Source organism: Micromys minutus, assembly GCF_963924665.1.
Source record: "Micromys minutus genome assembly, chromosome: 9".
NCBI lineage: Eukaryota > Metazoa > Chordata > Mammalia > Rodentia > Muridae > Micromys > Micromys minutus.
In genome coordinates, this window is record NC_137978.1 from 60,175,391 (window position 1) to 60,195,809 (window position 20,419).

At 51.1% G+C, this 20,419-nt stretch overlaps 1 protein-coding gene across 3 annotated transcripts in view; it reads right to left on the reverse strand.

The window, feature by feature from the left end:
• Positions 1-2,259: 2,259 nt before the first annotated feature.
• The window catches only part of CLCN6 (chloride voltage-gated channel 6), a 31,613-nt gene continuing 13,453 nt past the window's right edge, over positions 2,260-20,419 (reverse strand). For 2 of the 3 annotated variants that reach the window (XM_080921768.1, XM_080921767.1), the window contains exons 8-23: positions 19,190-19,257; positions 18,052-18,110; positions 17,105-17,237; positions 16,155-16,268; positions 15,739-15,905; positions 15,078-15,204; positions 12,146-12,272; positions 11,779-11,932; positions 11,517-11,676; positions 11,323-11,429; positions 10,405-10,591; positions 8,861-9,018; positions 8,545-8,701; positions 6,787-6,894; positions 6,570-6,695; positions 2,260-4,709 (exon numbers count right to left, since the gene is read on the reverse strand). In XM_080921768.1, the coding sequence (XP_080777894.1) occupies positions 4,629-4,709; positions 6,570-6,695; positions 6,787-6,894; positions 8,545-8,701; positions 8,861-9,018; positions 10,405-10,591; positions 11,323-11,429; positions 11,517-11,676; positions 11,779-11,932; positions 12,146-12,272; positions 15,078-15,204; positions 15,739-15,905; positions 16,155-16,268; positions 17,105-17,237; positions 18,052-18,110; positions 19,190-19,257 (2,033 nt within the window). In that variant the 3' untranslated portion in view covers positions 2,260-4,628. Of the gene's footprint in view, positions 4,710-6,569; positions 6,696-6,786; positions 6,895-8,544; positions 8,702-8,860; positions 9,019-10,404; positions 10,592-11,322; positions 11,430-11,516; positions 11,677-11,778; positions 11,933-12,145; positions 12,273-15,077; positions 15,205-15,738; positions 15,906-16,154; positions 16,269-17,104; positions 17,238-18,051; positions 18,111-19,189; positions 19,258-20,419 lie in introns of those variants that run through there. The other variant, XR_013975137.1, reaches the window with a different exon arrangement.

The following is a 20,419-nucleotide window of genomic DNA, read 5'->3' on the forward strand; positions in this document are numbered from 1 at the left end:
GGGTAGATCACCAAACCGATGTATTTTTCTCTTTGTAGTATCGAAGATAACAGCCAAGGAGGGAAAGGCAGCCGAAACTGCTTGAGCAGATCGCCAGCTTGGTCGCATTGCCACTGAGGTGTGGTGAATGTCCTCCCGGAGCTGCGGCTTCCTGTCTTCATCTATCACGGTCGATGTCAGATGTAGATGAGTGCCTCTTCCACTCTGCATATTAGGGTAGATCCTCACCCCTTTCAGAAAGCAGTCGGAAAAAAAATGTTTTTGAATAAACTTCAGCACCAAGGACAGACGCCCTGGCCTGGATGTGCTTCTTTGGCTTCTGCTGTTTCTACCCAGTTTCTTGCTGTCTCCAACCTTGATCTTTCATTTTTCCCTCCTTCCTTCCTTCTTCTTGCTGAGTGTGTGGGGGCCTCACGATATGGTCCTCAATGTGCCCTGCCTCCATCACAGATCCCAGGAAAGCCCGCCCAGACTGAAAAGAGCATTTATTTTTAATTCATGGAAAAGGAACACAAACACACCTTTTCCTGAGGACAGATAATGGTCAGAAGTTTCACGCACCCCTCTCACTTTCTGGTTACAGCCTAGGTGGCTTTAAGGGGCATTTGGAGAACCAGGGACTGTTCAGATCTGTTACAGAGCGCCAGGTGCAGTTTGGACAAGCGTGAGTGGAGGGTGGGTTATACAGCTGGGAAGGTTTGCAGGCTGATGGGTGGCAAGCTCAAACGCTGTGTGAACTACCTCACTGATGCCTCACTACCTACCTGTGTCTATCACTCAGTGCTGAAGATCAGACTCAGGGAGCCAAACACATTTGAAAAACAGCCACGGTCTCCCTAGCTCAGGACTGTGGAGGAGGGAGCCACCAGGAAACATGCAGTACTTTATTTACTTCTGGCCGCAGTATGTAGCTTTGGCTGGTCTTGAACTCAGGGAGATCTGTCTGCCTCTGCCTTGCTCCATTACCAAATCTGGCTAAAGTGCAGTGTTTTAATATCAGCTCATGAAAGGCATCAGCCTAAGCAGAGAACACATTCAAGGCTGATGGTGACCACTTCTTCCCTGAGATCACTAAGTCATCTTTATAACTCCAACAGGACATGCTTTGCCACCTCTGTGGGTTTGTGTGTGTGTGTGTGTACATGTGTGCACAGCTGTGTGCCTGTGTCCCTAACCTATACTGGGCATGTACAAAAATGGGGAGGAGAAACCAAGCAGTATCGTGTGTACCAGGAGCAGTGACGGGCTGGAGGTGGAGGAAGAACTTTAGCCACTTCCAATCAAAATGTTCCTATCTGAACCAGCATGGTCACATGTACCAGAAGTGGGGAGAAAGGGGTAGACAGAGCTCTGTGAGTTCAAGTCTAACCTGGTCTACAGAGTGCGTTCCAGGACAGCCAGTGCTATGCAGTGAGATCCTGACTCAAAAGACAAAACTCCACTTTCTATCTGGATCTCAGATTAGAAGGTGCAGGAGCCAGTCAGTGGGGAGTGACGTACAAGGGCCAGTGTGAATGGGAGGGAACGGTGCTAGGCTTACATTAGGAGGCCTAATCACTAAGGAAAAAAACAGAACAAGATGCTGGGGGTGTCCCCCAGATCTCATGGTAACAAAGGGACAGAAAGATGACAGAGGAGGGGCCGGATGTGCTATCTGTGCCTGGTGACATGGCACCACAGCCATGAACACAGCAAGCTGTGTTCCTTGTAAGACAGAAAAGTGAACAGAGAGCAGGCAGACTCGCATGCGCACACCAGGAGAGTGGCGGGGGCGTCCCCTCTTCTGGCTGCAGTCAGGTTCTTGTTGGCGGGATAAGTCCCCAAACGGGCAGCTGAAATCCCAGGCTGTCCACAGTAGCCCTGGTGCAGTTGGCAGGAAGAAAAGAACAGACCACACAGACCCGCGTGCACAGGTGACAGGTGGTACGTAAGAAGAGCTTACTAAGATGGCAGACAGGCAGTGAAGGAGGTGCAGGGTCAGCAGACTACCTTTCTTGGCTGGCTGTGATGGCACGGACCCGGAACTCCAGCACATGGAAGGTAGAGGCAGGACAGCTCAGGTCATCTTTGGTTACAGTGAGTCTGAAGCTAGCCTGGGCTACATCAGACTCTGTCTCAGAAACAGACAGCTTTGCTGTAGTACCTTAACTTTCCTCTGGGAAGAAAGAACACCACAGAGACGAGGTCTACAGAGAAGGTGTAGACATTTTATTCTGACTTTAGGGTGACCACAAGAATGTCCACCTTCCAAAGGGCCAAATAAAAATAGACTTTTACAAATTAAAAAAGATACCATTTATCTACACAGTGGGACCAGCTAACGTTGCCATATAAACAGACAGTATGGTCAGAAAGGCGGAGCTGTAGCAGGTCAGTCGCTGAGGTCTACATCAACACGGCTGGGCCAGGAGGACTGTGCTAGCTTCTCCGGAAGCTTTCTTGTCACCAAGGTCGGCATCAAACTGTCACATGGCTAGCTGAGTCAAGCTGATGTCTGTTCCAGCTGGAACTGCTTAACAAGGTCACATGCAGACATCTCACAAAATACCAAACTCCCACAGCAGTACAGGGAGACATACAAATGCCCAGGCACAGAAGCCAGCCGGGAAAACCGCCTCAAGCCAACCTCGGTGTCCCTCCACGGAGCTCTTTGACAAGGTGCTGTGGCACTGGGGGTGAGGGCACCGAGCTACGGCAAGTTAAGAGACCAAGCCACTAGTTACAAGGGACTTCCGTGGGAGGAGAGGTCCAGAGCTTACAGTTATAGTTCACAGGTGACAAAAGCTGTTGTCTTTGGGCATTTATGGGAAGGCAGGTTCAGCAGGGAAGAACACAGAAAACCGAGTGTCGTCTGGACCCTGCCCATTCTGGGCTAAACTGATGGATACACACACACACACACACACACACTCACACACACACTCACACACACTCACACACACACACACTAGACAAACCACAACAGGTCTAGGACTGGCTTGGAGACAGGAAGCTGTAGACCGAGGTCCTCCACAGGCTACAAGCCCGCCAGGCTGGGAAGATAATTCTGTGGTGTGTCATGCTTTTTTCTTACTATGGGCAACTGGCTTCCTTCTTGATGGAGCACACAGCAGGGCAGGCATTGAAATCAGCCATAAAATGAAGCTGGCAGCAGGCCAAACACAACCCTGCTTGGCTATTTTCCCCAGTACTTGTGGGGAGTTCCAGCCCCCACGCCCACCCCCCGAGTCAGAAGCTGAAAACAGAGTAAGCCAAGCTCACTCTGGTAAAAAGAAAAGCAATTGGGGAAAAGAGGGCCAGAGTCACTGTCAGACTTAAGGATCCAAGGTGGCCCCTAACAAAAGCTGTGGAATAATTTCCCAAGTGCTGGTCAGAGGACTCTGCCAGGCCTGGCACAGATGCCCTCCAGCAAGTGCCATGGTTTAAAAAGTATCTAACACAAATGGATGCCACCTGTATCCAAAGAACAGCTGCCACAGGGGCCCTGGGTTGCAGGAAGATGAATGTAAATGTCCCCACCCAGATGTCCACTGAGGTGCAGCCATGAAGCAGTGAGGCACAAGGGCTAGAGCACCCCACTCCGTCCCCAGCCCTGAGACCAGCAGCGGCACAGGTCCCTCTCCAAGTCCTCAGGAAGAGGGCTGAGTTGGGAGTGGAGTGGGAAGCTGGGCTCGAGCAGTGACCATTACAGGAGCCACTGGCTTTCTCCTAAGGTTGTACCTTTGCTTGGCCCTGGCTCAGGACAGCTTGCTAGCCAGTGTGTAGAGCAATCCTGAACGCACTAGAGTTCTGGGCAGTGGTTCTGTCTAGAGGTTCCTCAGGTTTGGTTAACTTTGGAATGAATCCAAGATAAAGTTGTGGCTATCCACCAGGAAGAGATGAAGGCTTAGAAGGTCCAGTAGTTGTGGAGAGCAAAGAAATGACAATGGGAGGAGGTGCGGGTCACTGGAGAACAGGGGTAAGCAGTGAGTGGGACCACTGAAAGTTCAGAGGGGAGACACTCTGGTCCTTGTGGCGGGATTTAATGCTTCAAAGGCTGTTAGCTGGAATTTTAGTGTATCAAGGGTCTGGTCAGGAATGATTCTAAGGACATTCAAGCCACAGGGTCAAGAGCATGAACTTGCTCCTAGGAAACAAGAAGGATGGGCCACTGAAGAGGCAGAGTGGGTCTGGGGTCCTGGTTCTGATCCCAGGACTCCCCAGACATGGGAAACAGTTCTTAGTGCCCAACTCTTGAACTTAGTAATGAACATGATATGCAAATGACATCCTCAATGTCTGCCTCAGTCCAACTCCTTCCTTCCCAGAAAGGTCTGGGCAACAGCTGGACCCTCCAAAAACAGCAACAGAGAGGTACCAAGTGTCCACTTGGCATCCAGCCTGACCGCACCCTGATGTCTCTCTAGGGGAGCTGGGAGATGGAAGATTCTTATAGAGGAAGTTAGTAAAACCCCAACTTCCTGTTCAACATGTCCCCAAAAACCTCTGACCCCCATCCTCTAGGACTCCAGGCATCTGAGCAAATGGGTGTCCGGGAACCTTCGTGCTGGCTGTGGGGGCCAGCAAGTGAGTGGGCCACCTGCAGAGGCGTCTCTGGGAGAGTGGGCTGGCTGCAGCCGGGTCAACTGTCAGAGGGTCTGGTAATGCTGCCGCAGCCGGGCCTGCAGGAACTCATTGGTCAGGTTGTGCCGTGTAATGATCCCCACGATCTAGGACAAGGAGAAAACACCCAAGTCACCACAGAGTAAACCCGGGAAGATCGTGTGAAAGGAGAGCTCGGCCCTGTCAGTGTGCCACAGCAGAAACAGAACGACAGGACAGGGGTCTGCACCGTGTGCGGACATGGCACAGACTTCCTCCTCTCAGTGGTGGTTAGGAGTCATAAGCTAGAGGCCTGGGGATGAGAGGTGGGGGATGGGAGTGGGGCTGTACCAGAGCAATCAGTGACTCCTGAAATGGGAGTCAACTGGGAGCAGGGAGAGAGAGAGGGACTGGAAGGGGACTCTGAGCCACCTGCTTTCTCCCAGCACAGATCTGTGTGGCCCATGCATCCTTTTATTGTTTCTGGTTTGGGCGGAGACAGGGTTTCATTCACAACACAGCCCAGGCTAGCCTTGAACCTGCCTGTGTGCTGGGATTACAGCTGTGTGCCCCAAAGCCTGGCATAACTAGGTTGCCTTTTATCTCATGTACTTGTTTATGGATAAACCTAGCGCATGCTCTGTCATTCAGCTACACCCCAAGTCAAGCCATGTCCTGTCTTAGGTTTCTATTGCTGTGATGGAGCACCATGATCTAAAGCAACTCAGGGAGAAAATATATTTCAGCTTCATCGTCTATCACGAAGCAAAGTCAGGGCAGGAACCTGGAGGCAGGAGCTGATGCAGAGGCCAAGGAGGAGGCCGCTTACTGGCTTATCTTCCTGAGTTGCTTAGCCTGCTTTGGTACAGTACCCAGGACCACCAGCTCAGGGATGGCCCTCTGGGTCCTCTTACATTAATCACTAAGATGTGCTACAGTCTGGCTCACGGCCCTGCATAACTGGGAATCCTTGTTCCCACATGACTCTAGCTTGTGTCAAGCTGACATACAACTGGCTAGTGTATGTCCTAAAACAGGGCACATGCAAGGCCTGGTGACACACAGCTAGAACAGCACTTGGGAGGCTGAGCCAAGAGGACTGCCTCAAGTTCAAGGCCGGTCTGAGCTACTTAATGAATATCAAGCCAGCAAGAGGATGAAGGGAAGGCAGGCTGTCTCCTTAGACAGGAACCATTTCCTAACGGATGATTTTGGTGACAAAGGCCTGGTTCAAAGGGGAACTGGAAAGTTACTAAGTAGAAGGACTGGGAAATGGGCCGTGTAGACATGATACTCAACCGTCACACAGGTGGGCGGTTGTAGCTTAGTCGGACAGTGCTGCCTAGCATGCCTAAGTCTAGATGACACCCGCAGAGATGGGTACCTGCAGGAAAACACACTGTGGATAGTGACCAGAGACCTCTGGGCATGCAGGACCGGTGCACAGGAGAGGTGACCAGGTGACCACCTCAGCAGGGCAGAGATCAGGGCTTGTTTTTATTTATTTGTATTTTCCTATAATATAATTGTACAGCAATAACTATATAATGAAAAATTAAATTGGGTTGACAAGGTGGTCCAGTGGTAACTACATTTGCCATGCACCCTGGTGGCCAGAGTTTAATCCCCAGAACGCACTGAAGAGGAAGGAGAGAACCAACCCTACAAAGCTGTGCTCATGCACAGATAAACATGTTTTTTTAAAAAAAGTAACCCTGAAAAGATGGAAAAGCCTACAAAAACAATCACTGGGTGTGCTCCGAGCATTCTACATTAAATTCTATTAATGCTACAATTGCCCATAATTGTGGGAACCAAGAAACACAGAGCAGGAGTGAGGAGATGCCCTGGAGACAAGAACAGGCATGGAAGAATGGAAGGCAGAACAGTGCCCCCTGCTGGACAGACGTGCACATGGAAAGTATCCAGTGGGTGGACAGATGACAGGCCTAGGGATCCTGCTTTCCTCCACCCAACCACCCACTTACCTCTCCCACCGCATTCACCACCGGCAAGTGGCGCAGGCCCATGGTTCTGAACAGGTTGAAAACTTGGGAAACATGGGTGTTGGGGGAAACAGTAAATGGTGAAGGATTCATATATGGTGTGACATCCTGTAGTAGAAAACCAAGAATCACCCACAGCCCGGGATAAACACGGCACACAGCAGCATATGGAACAGCCCCGAGGAACAGCCCTGCTCACCACAATCATTCGGGGGTTCAGCAGTGTGAGGTCCAGGTCATGTATGTCCGGATATCGCGGGTAGTCCTCAGCCATCTCAGCGTAAGAAAGGCGTGGTTGGCTGGCACTCTGCAATTCCGACCAAGACAATGTCCTTGCAATAAACGGCAGCTGCTAGGAGGGTCGCTGACAGTCCCCTCCCCAGTTATGATAGTGTCTTTTAATCATATGCCACCAGGGGGTGGGGGTGGGGGAGCGGTACAGGGGCCATAGCAGGTGCTGAGGAGGGAGACAGTCTGATACCAAACCAGTTCTAATGAATGATAAGACTGCTAAGAGGGGTTGTGGGTTGAGTTGTGTCCCCAAAAAAGACAGCAAACCTATAAATCCTAATACCCATCAGGTGCCTTTGCTGAAAACAGACTTCTAAAGATTTACTACAATGAGCTCATACTAGACTAGGACCTAATTCCTACGTCAGATGTCCTTATAGAGATCAGACGTCTTCACAGAGGACAGAGGAAGCAGAGTGAGCACCATGTGCGGCAGAAGTGACACTGAAGTGACACCGCAAGGCCTGCAACTGTTGGCAACTGCTGGGAGGAAGAGGAGGCCAGGAAGGACCCCTCCCAGCTCCTTCAGAGAGCTGGCCTGTGCACTCTGGATCTTGTACTTATGGTCTTCAACTAGGAAAGACCCTGCTTCAAGCTCCCAGGCCGATGGCAATCTGGCACAATGGCTACAGTGTCACAGAAGTGTTGTCACCGTCCCTCAGATCCCACTGCTGTGTGACAGGTCAGGGAAGCCAGTGCGAGGGTTCACAGGACAGCACAGTGGCCATCACTATCTGAGCAGGCTTCTGCTCCCTAACTCCACTCTGTACCTTACCTGGGCCACAACTGGCCCCACTGCTGGACAGCCCCAGAATGGACCTGCTCTGGCAGGCCAGGCCAGGTACTTCAGGACCTAAGCTGTCACCACTTCAATGTCCTTGCCCCAAACTCCCCATCAGTCTCGACCCACTCCAACCCAGGAGTCACCCACACTCCACCCAGGTCCCCGTGCCAGGGCAACTGCTCTTCTGCAGGCTTATCAAACCACAGAAGGGCTCGTGGGCCACAATGGGAGAAACCTGCAGCTGCCAACACCAGCAGAGTCACTCTGGAAAGCAGGGCTCTGGGTGACTTGCTCAGGCTCCTGTCAAAAAGGTGTGAGGGATGTAATCTGGGGTGCAATAAGGACACCCTAAGATCAAATGGAAGAGAAAGGTGGCTACAGTGGAGCTGGCAGGAGGAGGGGTGCTTCTTCCACTAACACATGCAGAAGAGGCCACTTGTAGCAGAACTCAAACCCTGCAGGATTATAGGCCAGCATGGTGGCCCATGCCTGGATTCCAGCACATGAGAGCTAGGGACAGCAGTCAGGCATTCGTCCTCAGCCACCCTGTGAGGTGAAGACCAGCTTGGGCTACATGAGTCCCTGCCTCAACAACAGAAAACAAGAGGAAAAACCCCCTCAGGATATGAAACGCTCACAGATCAGCAGGCAGTAGACACTGGACAAATGTGACAGAGGATAAACAAGGGACAACTGGAGTCAGCTTGCCCTCACCTCCTTCATGACCTGGGGGCCTTACATGCACAGCCAAAGGCATGTGCAGCCAGGCACCCTACTCAGCAGCTGTGTACACAGCACATGTACGGATCCACCTCTCCCAGAACAATAGGGTCTGTCTCTGTCACCATCCTTCCTTCCAGAATACCAGAGCCCAAGACTTACGGACTGACTTTCTGAGTAACACACTCCTCGGACAAGAAGGGTGACCAGCTGAGAGCGCAGGACGAGGCCGTGGAAGGTCAGTGGACGGAAACGCTCCTCCATGGTCCAGTCTTCACTCGGGGACTGGTCAGGGTATAGGTTGGGGTAGGGAGTGTATCTGTTACACAAAAACCAGACGCTACCTCGTATCCCCTCAGCAGGGCCACTCTGTCACATTCTCATTACCTCCCCGTAATCTCCTGCAAGCAAGGACTCCCTCACACCCCGTGTGCAGGCTCTGCATGGAGGCTGTAGGCAGCCAGTGTGAGGCCCTCACCTCCGCTCCAGCATCTGCTGTAGCAGGTCCTCCTTCTCTGCTGGCTCCTCAGAAGCCACATGCTCATCACACACGTTGCGCAGCTCACTGGAAGGGTAGGACTTCATGGACTGGCCCCGCTTGCGCTGCTCACCAGCACGGGTGAGGATGCTGGATTTCTGTGGATGGAGGCAGGGGCAAGGACAGTCTTTACACGTGCCAAGATGGTGGTGCTGGGCATATAGATACAGGATCATCTCTAGTGCTGTGATGATGGGAAGAGTGCTTCTCATGGAGGTCTGCAAGCCACTCAGAGGTACGGGCCAGTCCGTCCTTAGACTTGAACCTCAGGCCCCACACAGGAGAGGTAAGCCTCTACCACTACACTACGTCCTGTGACCCTGCCCAGCCCGAATGTGTCACTCGATCTTGATGGTCAGTCTGACTGGGGTTTAGTGATACTGACGCAGTCTGGGCGTTTGCGTTCACAGGACCAGATCCCTAGATAGCTAGGCACAGCTGTATGTGCACACGTATGCTGCGTCCTCAGGGGCTTTCTTGCCCTGAGCCCTTCCTGGCCTCTGCTGTCTGCTTTCTCCCTCCCCACCGCTATTCAGCTCTGTATACTCCTGGCCCTGATGGACAGAGTGTCCTCTGAAACACAGGACAAAAGAGATCCTCTTCTAAGTGGCTGACTTTTGTCTTTTTCTCTGTGTAGCAGGGATGTCTCTGCCTCCTGAGTGCTGGGACTAAAGGCTAGTAGCACTGCCACAGCCCGGCTTGGTTGTCTTGTGTACCAGGACTGCCGCCTTGTCTAAGCGGTCACATCATGTATTTTGTCACAGCGATGCAAAGTCATCTGCTGCAACAAGCCTCAAGGTTCTGCTGGCCCAAGGCTTCACCTCCTCCCGTCTGGGGAAGTGCACCTCAATTCTAGAGGGAAAACAGCCTTTCTCTTATATCCTGTATTTGAAGGACTGTCACTGTTTATGTCTGTTCTTCCCAAACCCACCAAAGCCAGCTGGTGGCCACAGAGCCTGTATGAGGTGATGGACCTACCCTCCCTAGACTGAGCTGAGAGACACCCAAGGTCAGAGGCCAGCCAGCGCCCATCCCACCTCAGTGTACCACGTGGTATCACGATGTTTCTACCTCCATACCTAGAGCTTGCAGCCCAGGTCTGCATCTTAATTAATTAACCAATCAATCTCTGTCTCTGTCTCTCCCATCTGTGGTATCTTAAGACAAGAGTTTCTCTAAGGAGCCCAAGCTGGCCCAGAGCTCACAGTGGTCCTAGGCTGCCCAGAATCCATTTGTGTCAGCAACTCTAGAATTGTCCCTGGTGTTTATATATGGTAAGTAATTAATACCAAGTCTGCTGACTTTTCCATGCACCTGCTTCCTGCTGCCCAGAGGAACACAGACCCTTGTGAGCCCCACTGCGTTGTGTGTGAGGGTGCTGCAGAGTTCCCTAGACCGACCCGTCTCAGTGCAGCCCAGCTTCAGGGGCAGCATTACGCAGAGGGCCCTGCCTCACTGGCTTCCCTTTGGGCCATTTCCTTTACCTTGAACTTAATGTTGTTGCTTATAAGCTGGTTGCCCTTCATGAACTCCTTCTCGTTGCCCCGGTTCTCTGTGACCACCGGGAAGGCATGGTGGACTGTGGTGCGAAGGATGCTCACCAGAGACTGGATGCGAGTATGTGGGTAGACATACGTCAGGTTGGGCTCCATGATGTCACTGGCTCTCAGCCTGCAGAGGGGGAAGCTGTAACAGTCTCAAAGACACCAACCACTGCCATTGGAAACAGGATGGGTTGGGCAACGGTGCTCCTCATCTCCATCTGGATCACTGCAGCCTCTCTTCTGAACCATCCCCAGTAACTCCTCTAACTTTTCCCACATGCCTGCTACACTGCTCCTCACTTTACCTCTCCATGAACCCCACCTGCTTCCCCAAGGGCTGGCCAGCCACTCCTTGACACAAACCATCACATGCTAGGACCAATCACCAGTAATCACTATCTTGAAGTTAAAGGGCAATTCCAGAGCCCTTGTTTAGACCAGGATGGCAAGCCAGAGCCCACAGATCAATCCCAGCCTTACACACTCATTCCCATTCGTTTTCCTGCTGTAGTGGCAGGGCTGTGGGGTTGAGTGTGTGAGTAGGCTGGTGTAACACCGGGGCTTGCATGTTCTCAGTGTCTCAGTGTGAACATCTAGCAATGTTAAAAGCTTGAAGCAGTTCTCACAACTGACTTGGCCAGCACACTAGGTAGCTGTGCCCCACCAGGCTACCCGGACCTGGGGCATGCTCTCCAGATTCCTAGTCTACTCAAGCTGCTCAACACCCCTAAACACACAAGGACATGGTGTACCTTCTAATCAGAACAAGGTGGTCTACTGTTTCCCACCCTGCAGGCCCTGCAGCTTAGAACTGTTGTTTCTAAAACGCAAAGTTGTGGGAAGAGGCTAGCTTCCTACCTGTCCATTTCCACCTCTGTCTCCCACTCCAGAAGAGGCACACCTCTCAGCCCAATGTGGATGTCATAAATGCCCTTATTGAAAAAGTCTCCAGTCCACTTGGCCACCTGGAACAGAAAGCAGAGACCTGAGGAGAGCCCTTGAGGTGAGCCTGGCCCTCAGCCTGCAGGCAACAGAGGGATATATGTGCTCACCATCAAAGTGATCATAATAGGAAGCCCATAGGTGATCTCATTTGTAGACTCGATCAGGATGACGGTGAGGCTGATGGTCATTCTTACAACCCCACCCAAGAAAGCTGCTGCACCAATCAGGGCAAAAGTCCCAGAATAGAGGTGGCCCAGTCCAATGTAGCTGGTGAAGGGAGAAACAGAGCCAGGCTTAGACTCACAACAGCAGTATGGACACACACTTGTAAACATGTGGGCACACGTGCACTCACTAAATCCACGCTACCTTTTCAGGACATTGGCAACCAAACGTCCAAAAGCTGCTCCACACAGCAGGGAAGGCACAAAGAGGCCACTGGGGACAGAAGTGCCAAAAGTCCAGCATGCCAGCAGGAAATAGAGGATGAAGAATAAGGCCAGGGTGATGGGGCTGAAAGTCCCTGCAGGGTGAGAACGGACCTGAGTCACACCAGCAGATGCCTGCATCGGCTTAGAAAACTGTGTTGGGTCCCTCAGGGTAGCTTCTGCACACCAGCCTGGTCAGCAGCCAGCACTGGAGCAGAAACGTGCGTGACCCTCTGGCATGGGCACTGTGGCAGAGATGCCTCAGTGGGAACTGGTACCGACCCGGGGTGTGTAGCACCAACACTCACCATCCTGATGGAAGAGCTGCAGGATGGCAGACTCCTGGGAGTTGAAGAAAAGGGTGGCCATGTCATTGTAGGTGTCATTGGGACAGAAAAAAGTCTTGATAGTTGAATTCACATCTTCTGATGTGACCTGAAGAGGGGGATCAAAAGTCCACACAGAGGCACCTGACTGGGACATTCAGGTCTGCTGTGCTGTCTCCTAAAAGGTCCAGTGTAAGCTGGACAGCCTTCCCTGTGGGAGGAGGAAGCAGGCCCACTCTGCTATGCCACTAGACGGCAGTGACCGATGCCGGTTCCTGCACTTTGACCGTGGAGTGATAATATGGGTAATGGGAAGGCCTTTGCTCATCCCCCTTTTAGTAAGTATTTGTGTGTCTGTGTGAGTAGATACACAAATGCTGTAGCAGGAGTACAAGGTCACATGCCAAGCTCCGTTCCTGCCTCCCATCTTGCCCCAGCAACACTGGGATTAGACATGAACGCCATGCTCAGCCTTCTCAGATGGCCAACGCTTTATCTGCTGCATCCTCCTCTCAGCCTCACTCACACTCATCACTGAGCATCACTACATCAGGGTTCACCATGGACTTTGCTTCGGTGCAGATTCTAAAGTAACACTAAGAGCTCAGAGTGAGAGCCCCAAAGACTATGGAGAGACAGTGCAGATCAGAGATCAGCTGAAATCCAACTTTGGTTGCAAATGAAACCAGCCAACCAATCCTTATTCTTGATTTTCTTTTCCTTTTTTAAAGATTTATTTATTGATTTATATATGTGAGCCCATTGTTACTCTCTTCAGACACAGCAGAAGAGGGCATCAGATCCCACTGCAGACGGTTGAGGACCTCAGGAAGAGCAGCCAGTGCTCTTAACCGCTGAGCCATCTCTCCAGCCCTATTCTTGATTTTCTACTAAAGAAACCAACTTTAAAATGAGGCCCAATAGCAATAGTATGCTCTGGGCCACCTTCCTTCCAATCTCACTGTACTGGCTGGTTTTGTGTCAACTTGACACAGCTGGAGTTATCACAGAGAAAGGAGCCTCAGTTGAGGAAATGCCTCCATGAGATACAGCTGTAAGGCATTTTCTCAACTAGTGATCAAGGGGGAGGGCCCAGTCCATTGTGGGTGGAGCCATCCCTGGGCTGGTAGACCTGGGTTCTGTAAGAAAGCAGGCTGAGCAAGCCAGAGGAAGCAAGCCAGTAAGTAACATCCCTCCATGGCCTCTGCATCAGCTCCTGCTTCCTGACCTGCTTGGGTTCCAGTCCTGACTTCCTTTGGTGATGAACAGCAATGTGGAAGTGTGAGCTGAATAAACCCTTTCCTCCCCAACTTGCTTCTTGGTCATGATGTTTGTGCAGGAATAGAAACCCTAACTAAGACACCCACTAAGAGAAGAAAGCCAAATGCAGAAGAAGATTCTCTTTACATTCCCACCCTGTGTGAGCATGGGATTCCCATGCTGCCTGAACTGAGTAGAAAGCAGGGCATCTGCAGAGGGATGGTCCTGGATTTCTGGAAGGTGGCATGCAGTGACTGGGCTTCACCACAGTGCTGTCCCTGCCAATGTGGACAGTAAGGAGGTGGACTGCACTAGCCAGGACAGCGCCTCCTGCTGGCAGAGAGGCGTGAGTGTAGGGAACAGTGGACAAACTTGGCCAAGGCTCAACAACTGACATGTGCAGGGTTTCCCAGAACATTCCGGAGGAAGCTGGTCCCACCCAGTCTCTGGGAAAGGTCTTGAGGGAAGCTGCACTGCTGAGGAACACAGATTCAGGTGGTTTCACCACCAACTCTGCACTCTTTAAAGACCTCAGAAAAAACTTTTACTTCAGAAACTCTGGCTTTTCCTCATCTACAAAATGAAGTAGAACCTGCCTCTTCAGGCTGCACGTTCGTTACCAGCTAAGGAATCCTGGAAAAACCCTCACTTTGCCTCTGTTTTCTTTCCTGAAAAGTAGATACTATTATCAGCCAGCACAGTAAAAGAAAAAGAAAAATAACGGTAGTTGTGTGAAGTACTTGGGAAAGATCTGAGACAAAGCGCCAGAGCGTCTCTGGTGGTCCATCGTGGGCCAGGAGTTCTGTAGCCAAGAAAGTCACTCCATTCCAGGACAGCCACCTTTGTCTGGTTTTAGTTAACTTTTTTAAAGTTAGCAAACTTGAGCACAGAATGTTGTGTGTGTGTGTGTGTGTGTGTGTGTGTGTGTGAGTGTATGTGTGTGTAATTAGTGCTACACAACAAAATACATTTTGAAAAGTTTGGTCTAATAAATGAAGTGGCTTTGGGAATGACGAGGTGTTAGTAAACTTCTACTCTGTGTGGTACCTTCTCTTGTCCCAGGCACCCTCTGCCTGGGGGCTACACAAAAGGCTGCGGCAAGGGCCAGATGTAACCCTTGGCTATGGCTTGTTGACCTCTCATCTAAACCATCTTGGAAGTCACAGACTGCTTCCCTCCCAGACAAGCTCCAGAGGGCTCTGAGAGCCTTGAGTTGCTACTTAGAAACAACAACACCGAGTTCAGAGAATGTTCAGCAGCGTCCACACTGGAGCCCAAGCCACATGCTGCTTCTCTGACAACCAGAATGACCAAAATATACACTCCCATGACCCCCTAACGGTGGCAAAGGAGAAGTGCAACATGGGATATGTGCCAAGGAGAGCAGCCAGCACAGGACTGTTAGCATCATCCTCTGAGTGGCTCATATCACAGAGGTGAGGTGGCAGGTGGAGGGCCCCTGGCCTGTGTGTTCCTGCAGGCCTGAAGAGGGACAGGTGTGAATGGGGCCTGGGGAGAGGTAGGTGGACAGCAGGCTAATGAGCGGCGCTTCCCATGAAGAAGTGTGGGAGGACGGCAGCGTGCTCATCCTGCCAGGTAAAGGTTCAGACACGCCTTTCTGCTTGGAGGATAAAGACAAGTTAGCTAGAATTACCTGGAGCTGGAGTGAACCATTACCAGTTTGACTCGTAGAAGACATCTGTCGGCATTCTCCTAACACCATGGAGGCCACAAACACCACCACAGTGGTCACCAGGGACACCAAAAGGCTCTCTAAGACTCTGGAAAGCAGAGCACAGCTTTTACAACGCAATCACAGATGCTTTGGCTTGAGCACACATGATCACTACACCTGCCTCAGCCCCCTCCCCCACGGGCAAGCCCAGCAGCCCTGGACAGGACACACATCCAGGATTCACTCCCGACTTGCTATGTCTAGCTGGCTGCAGAAAAGGGTGGGCAGCTGATGAAGGAGGCTGTTGCACACAATCATCTCTTTCTAAAGAGCTAAATGGTTTTCCTTCCTAAGTGCAGGGCAAGGGCAACTCTTGACAGACAGCTTCTCAGCAGAATCTGCTGACCCTGCTGACCTTTGGTCATGCGTGCTAACAACAGGTCAGCAGAAGTGGGTGAGCCACCCAGCTGCTCAGATATAAACTCAGCCTCAGCTTCTCTGGCCTTCAGGGGGCAACTTATGAGCTTGTTCATATGCTTAGTCTCAAAGGAGAAATGAGTGGGCGTGGACGCAGGGTCTGTTCACAGAACCATCTTCCTTGGGAGAGATGGCCCGCCCACAAGGAGCTCACTGCAGATACCTGACGAGCTTAGGTTTCGGGTGCACGTTGCGCATACGGTACTTTGCAAGCCTCTTGTTCAGACAGTTGAATGTGGCTCCCAGGAGGCCCCCAATGACCCCCATCACGACGAAGAAACCCAAATCCATAGCTGTCCAGAGATGACATTTTTTATCAGAGTCAGAGCACTGAGAAAAGGGGGAAGGGAGGGAGAGAGAAAAACCAGAGTGGCCATGAGAACAGGAAGGGAAAGAAACAGAGACAGGAACAAGAGTGGGGTGCCTTCCTTCCTTGCCAAGGCTTCAGGCTGCCCAGGCACACTGCTCACGGACGGGAGCAAGTGTGTGCAGGAGCGAGGTCACCTACCCTGCCAGTCTTACTTAAGAGCAAGTTTCATGGGCACAGTGAAATATCTGGGAAGGAAGGATAAGACATACCTTAAATTCACCAAAGTTCAGCAATCCAGGCAGCTGGAAGGAACCCCAACTTCTAAACTGAATCCCAGAGCGGAAGAAGTTGAGGGTGAAGGTGGCAGACATGGAACAGAAGAGCTAGAGGATAGGTAACAAGACAAGGACACTGGTGACATCACCCTCTCCATTACACACCCTCCTACACTCATTCATTCATTCATTCATTCACTCATTCACTTATGTGTTTTGTGCATATATGTGGTCAAAGGAGAATTTGCAGGAGTCAGCTCTCTCCTTCCACCATGTGGGGCCAAGGGTTCAACTGGGGTCTGGAGTGGCACCAAGTGTCTCCATCCAGAGCTATCTTGCCAGCCTGACAGTCTCTAGGTGTGGTGGCAGACACCCAGGAGGCAGACAGTTTGAGGCTAGCTTGCTTGGTCTACACAGTGAGATCCTGTCTCAAAACCAAACCAAAACAGTAACAACAATATACAAAGAAATAAAAACCCATGGCTTCAGAAGAGGCCTTCGGAAGTGGCTGGGTCAGGACCCCTTGGGGAGAGCAACTGAAAGCAGGCTCTGAGCCAGCGTCCTCCACAGTGCCTGATGCTGAGGTCCTTATGGAGCAGGCCCTGTGCTCAACACAAAAGAGGACAACAGGAGATGCTTTCAAGTCACAATCCTGTCATTGAGACTTGCACATTCTTACAGCAATGTGGGTTCACATTGAGGGTTCACAAAGAGGGAGCAGCAGCTGTTTGGCATGGGTGTATAGTTGGGGGTGGGGTAGGCTCATAGGAAGAGCACAAAAGCTTACTGTTTGGAGGCTATGGCTGCTGCGACAAGGAAGTTCCTTGGAGCAAGTTTGTCAGCTCCGAGAAAAGGACAAATACATGTTTCAAGTGATGTCAGTCAGGTGCATTCTGACTCTCAGGCTTGTGTCTAAGAGAAGGCATCCACAGACTGATCCTTACCACTTTCCACGTGAGCCCCTGGTTCCAGAAGGATGAGCCCTCCTCCAGACTGAACAAGGTACCCCCTATAGGGGCTCCAAAAGCTGCAGCAACACCAGCAGCCGCCCCTGCTGATACAAAGTCACGCTTGTCTCTGAGAAAGAGGAGGGAAGGGGGAGAGAACATTTGTTTATTTAAGAAAGAGCCTTCAGACTCAAGAGCCAGTTTCTTTTTTAACTAGGAGCCTTCTCTCTCACAGCTAGGAGTGTCATGGTCCTGGACAGTAGTCACAGCTGCCTGTGAGCCACACAGACTCCCTAGGTGCTTGAGTGTGAATGTGAACTATCCTCCAGCATGTTCAGGGCTGTCGCCTTGAGGCACTGCTGAAGGTGGCGGAACCTGAGCAGTGGGGCGGAGGAGGAGGAAGAGAGGAGGAGGAGGAACTCAGTCATTTGGAGTACATTTGTAAAGAGGGGATCTGGACCCATTCCAAGCCACTCCATGAAGGGCACTAAAACCTTCTAAAGTGTGAGGACAAACGTGTGCCTTTCACTTCAGCTGCCCATCCCAGGTACGTGTCACAGTAATAAGGCCAACACCCTGCATCCCATTTACTCAAGGTTAATGGCCCTTCACCGGAGATGAAGAGCTCCCTGACCTGACATGGCTTCTGTCTAGGAACATGGAATGGGAACTGGGAACTGAGAGCGGTGCAGGACAGTAACATACAAACCCAGCAGGGCACACTTCTGGAGCTGGGTTTTCAGTCTGAGTCTATCTATCGTCATTGCCTGAAATGGCTCTTACGAAAAGTAGAAATTAAAGTCAGGACAATGACAAGCTAGGTCCTTTTGCTTCTCACTCTCAGGAGAAAAGCACAGTGTGCTCCCTTTTCTGACAGCTTTTGGTCAAAAGAAGTCAGGCCAGTGTGCAGTGAGGCTGGGCCAAGCCTCCCACAACTCCCGTACCTGTCGCTGCGGAAGTAGGGGAAGTTAAACTGGATCTTCCGTAAGGAGATGCTCTGAAACTGAAATGGAGGGACAGAGTCAGAGAAGCCGTGAGGGCAGGGCACAGGACCTCACAGTCCCACAGAGGCCCCCGTCCATCTGCACAACCACACCAGTGTGTGGCAAGAGGGAAGTCACCTAGGGTGGGAAGCTTCAGGGTTTACCCTGTGTAGTGTTAACAAGTCAGGAGGAGGGGACAGCAGAGCTAAGGGCTGGAAGGGATGCAGACCTGCTGCATATGATGTCACTAGCTCTTTCAGAGGATGTCACTGACACCCAGATGCTCACACAAACCCCTATTCCATGCTGGCCTCTTTGCTCTTCCAGGCTTGTTTCTGGGAGACCCGGTAGTTGAGCAAGACAGCAAGCAGGACAAGCTGATGAGCCTGGAGCAAAGAGCCTTCATCCCTTATCCCAACAATTCACACTCCAGGTAAGTCCTTCTCAGAACAGGGACAAGGTCCAAAGGGAATGTTCTTCTGGGACTAAGACTTCTTAAACGAAAACCCACATGTCCAGAGGAGCCCTTAAGACTAGGAGCTTTGCCCAGGTGTGATGGCCTATACACAGGAGGCTGAGGCAAGGAGGGCACTGAGCTCAGAGACAGTAAAGACATACAGTGACACATCTCAGCCAGTCAGTGAGATACTGAGTCTTGAACTATCTCTTTAGCATCCTCTCTCTGCCAGGGGTCTAATCAACCCACGACTACAGAGACGAGAAGAACTGGGGCACAGTCTAGTGCACAGTGATGCCAGCCTGGCCTGTGACTAGGATTGCATCACCTAATGTGGACTCAGCAGAGGTGGCCTAGACTGTGTCAGCCAACTCTTCCAGACACATGGCACTTGGTAGCATGTGAAAACCTGTCAGCCACACTGCCTGACTGCTTTCCCTCTGCTTCCTGTTCCAATGCTATACTTTGAGGAACAGTAGTTACATGCTTTGCTGGGACAGGCCACACAGTTTTCACCTCAACTCCAAAAGGCAATAGGTTCTGAAATTGCATCAGGGATATCACAAAGGATTTTTCCAGAGCAGCTGGGCCTATCCAAGAGGCCTATTCTGAGGAATGCATCCCCTGGTCCACCAACCCTACCTGAGGGAGGCCAGCTCCTACCACGGCACCACTGTGGATCATAGGGCCTTCTTTCCCCACAAAGAGCCCTGGGAATGAGGAGAAAGGAAGGGCACAGTTAGCAGAGGCCTCTGGCCTAGATTTTGCTATGTAAGCCTTTCAACAACTAGAAAATGCAGACAAGCATATGAATGACTCTCTATGGTAAAGATTGGGCCAGGGCTAGGAAGACAGCTGCGTCTGTAAGGAACATCCTGAACAGATATAAGGACCCAAGATCCATCCTCAGCCTCAACATAGAGAACCCAGAAAAGCAGTGTCCCCCTGTCATCTAGCACTGGGGAACTAGAGGCAGGATTCCTGAGGCTCTCTGGTGAGCTACCCTAGATTAATTGACAAAGTTGTAGGCCAGTGAGAGAGCTTATCTCAAAAACCTAGACAGGTAACTCCTAAAAAGTGACTTCTAAAGGTTGCTGTGTGGTTTCCCCTGGGCCTTAAGCCCATCCCCCACAGACATGGGCTGAACAAAATTCTCTTCAAACAAGTTCCACTAGTTACAAGAGATAACAGATATTTTCAAATTCCAGTGCCAGGAAACCACAGCCTGTGGGGCGGGACCATCCTGCCTGTTTCTGTCCATCTTGAGAACTAAGCTTTTACACCATTAGTTATTTATTGGTGGTGCTGGAAATCAAACCAGGAGCCTTGTGCACTCTCAGCGAGTGCTCTACCTATACTCCCAGTCCTTTATCTCTTTACTTTTGGCTTTTGAGGCAGCATCTTACTATGTAGCCATGGCTGTCCTGGAACTTGCTATATAAGACCAGGCTGGGCTCCAACTTGAAGCTACTCTGCAGCCTTTTCTGGGATTACAGTTCTGTGCCACTGTGTGGTGTGGTTTAGTTTTACTTTGACATAGGGTCTCACTAAGTTACCAAAGCTGCCCCTGAACTCACTCTGTACCCTATGCAAGACTTGAAATCCTAGACTTGTACCTTAGACTTGAAATCATCCTGTCTCAACTTCAGAAGAAGTAAAGATTGCATGCCTGTGCTACTAGGTCCAGTATTTTATCTTTCTTTCTTTTTATCCTCTTGCTGAGGCAGGTTCTCACTATATAGCCCAGGCTGGCCTGGAACTGCATAGCCCAGACTGTCTCCAACCTCTGTGATCCTGCTACCCAAGGCTCCCAGAGCTGGGTTCTTAAATGGGTAGGTTGTACAATTCCTAAGTTCCTACACTGTGTCTCAA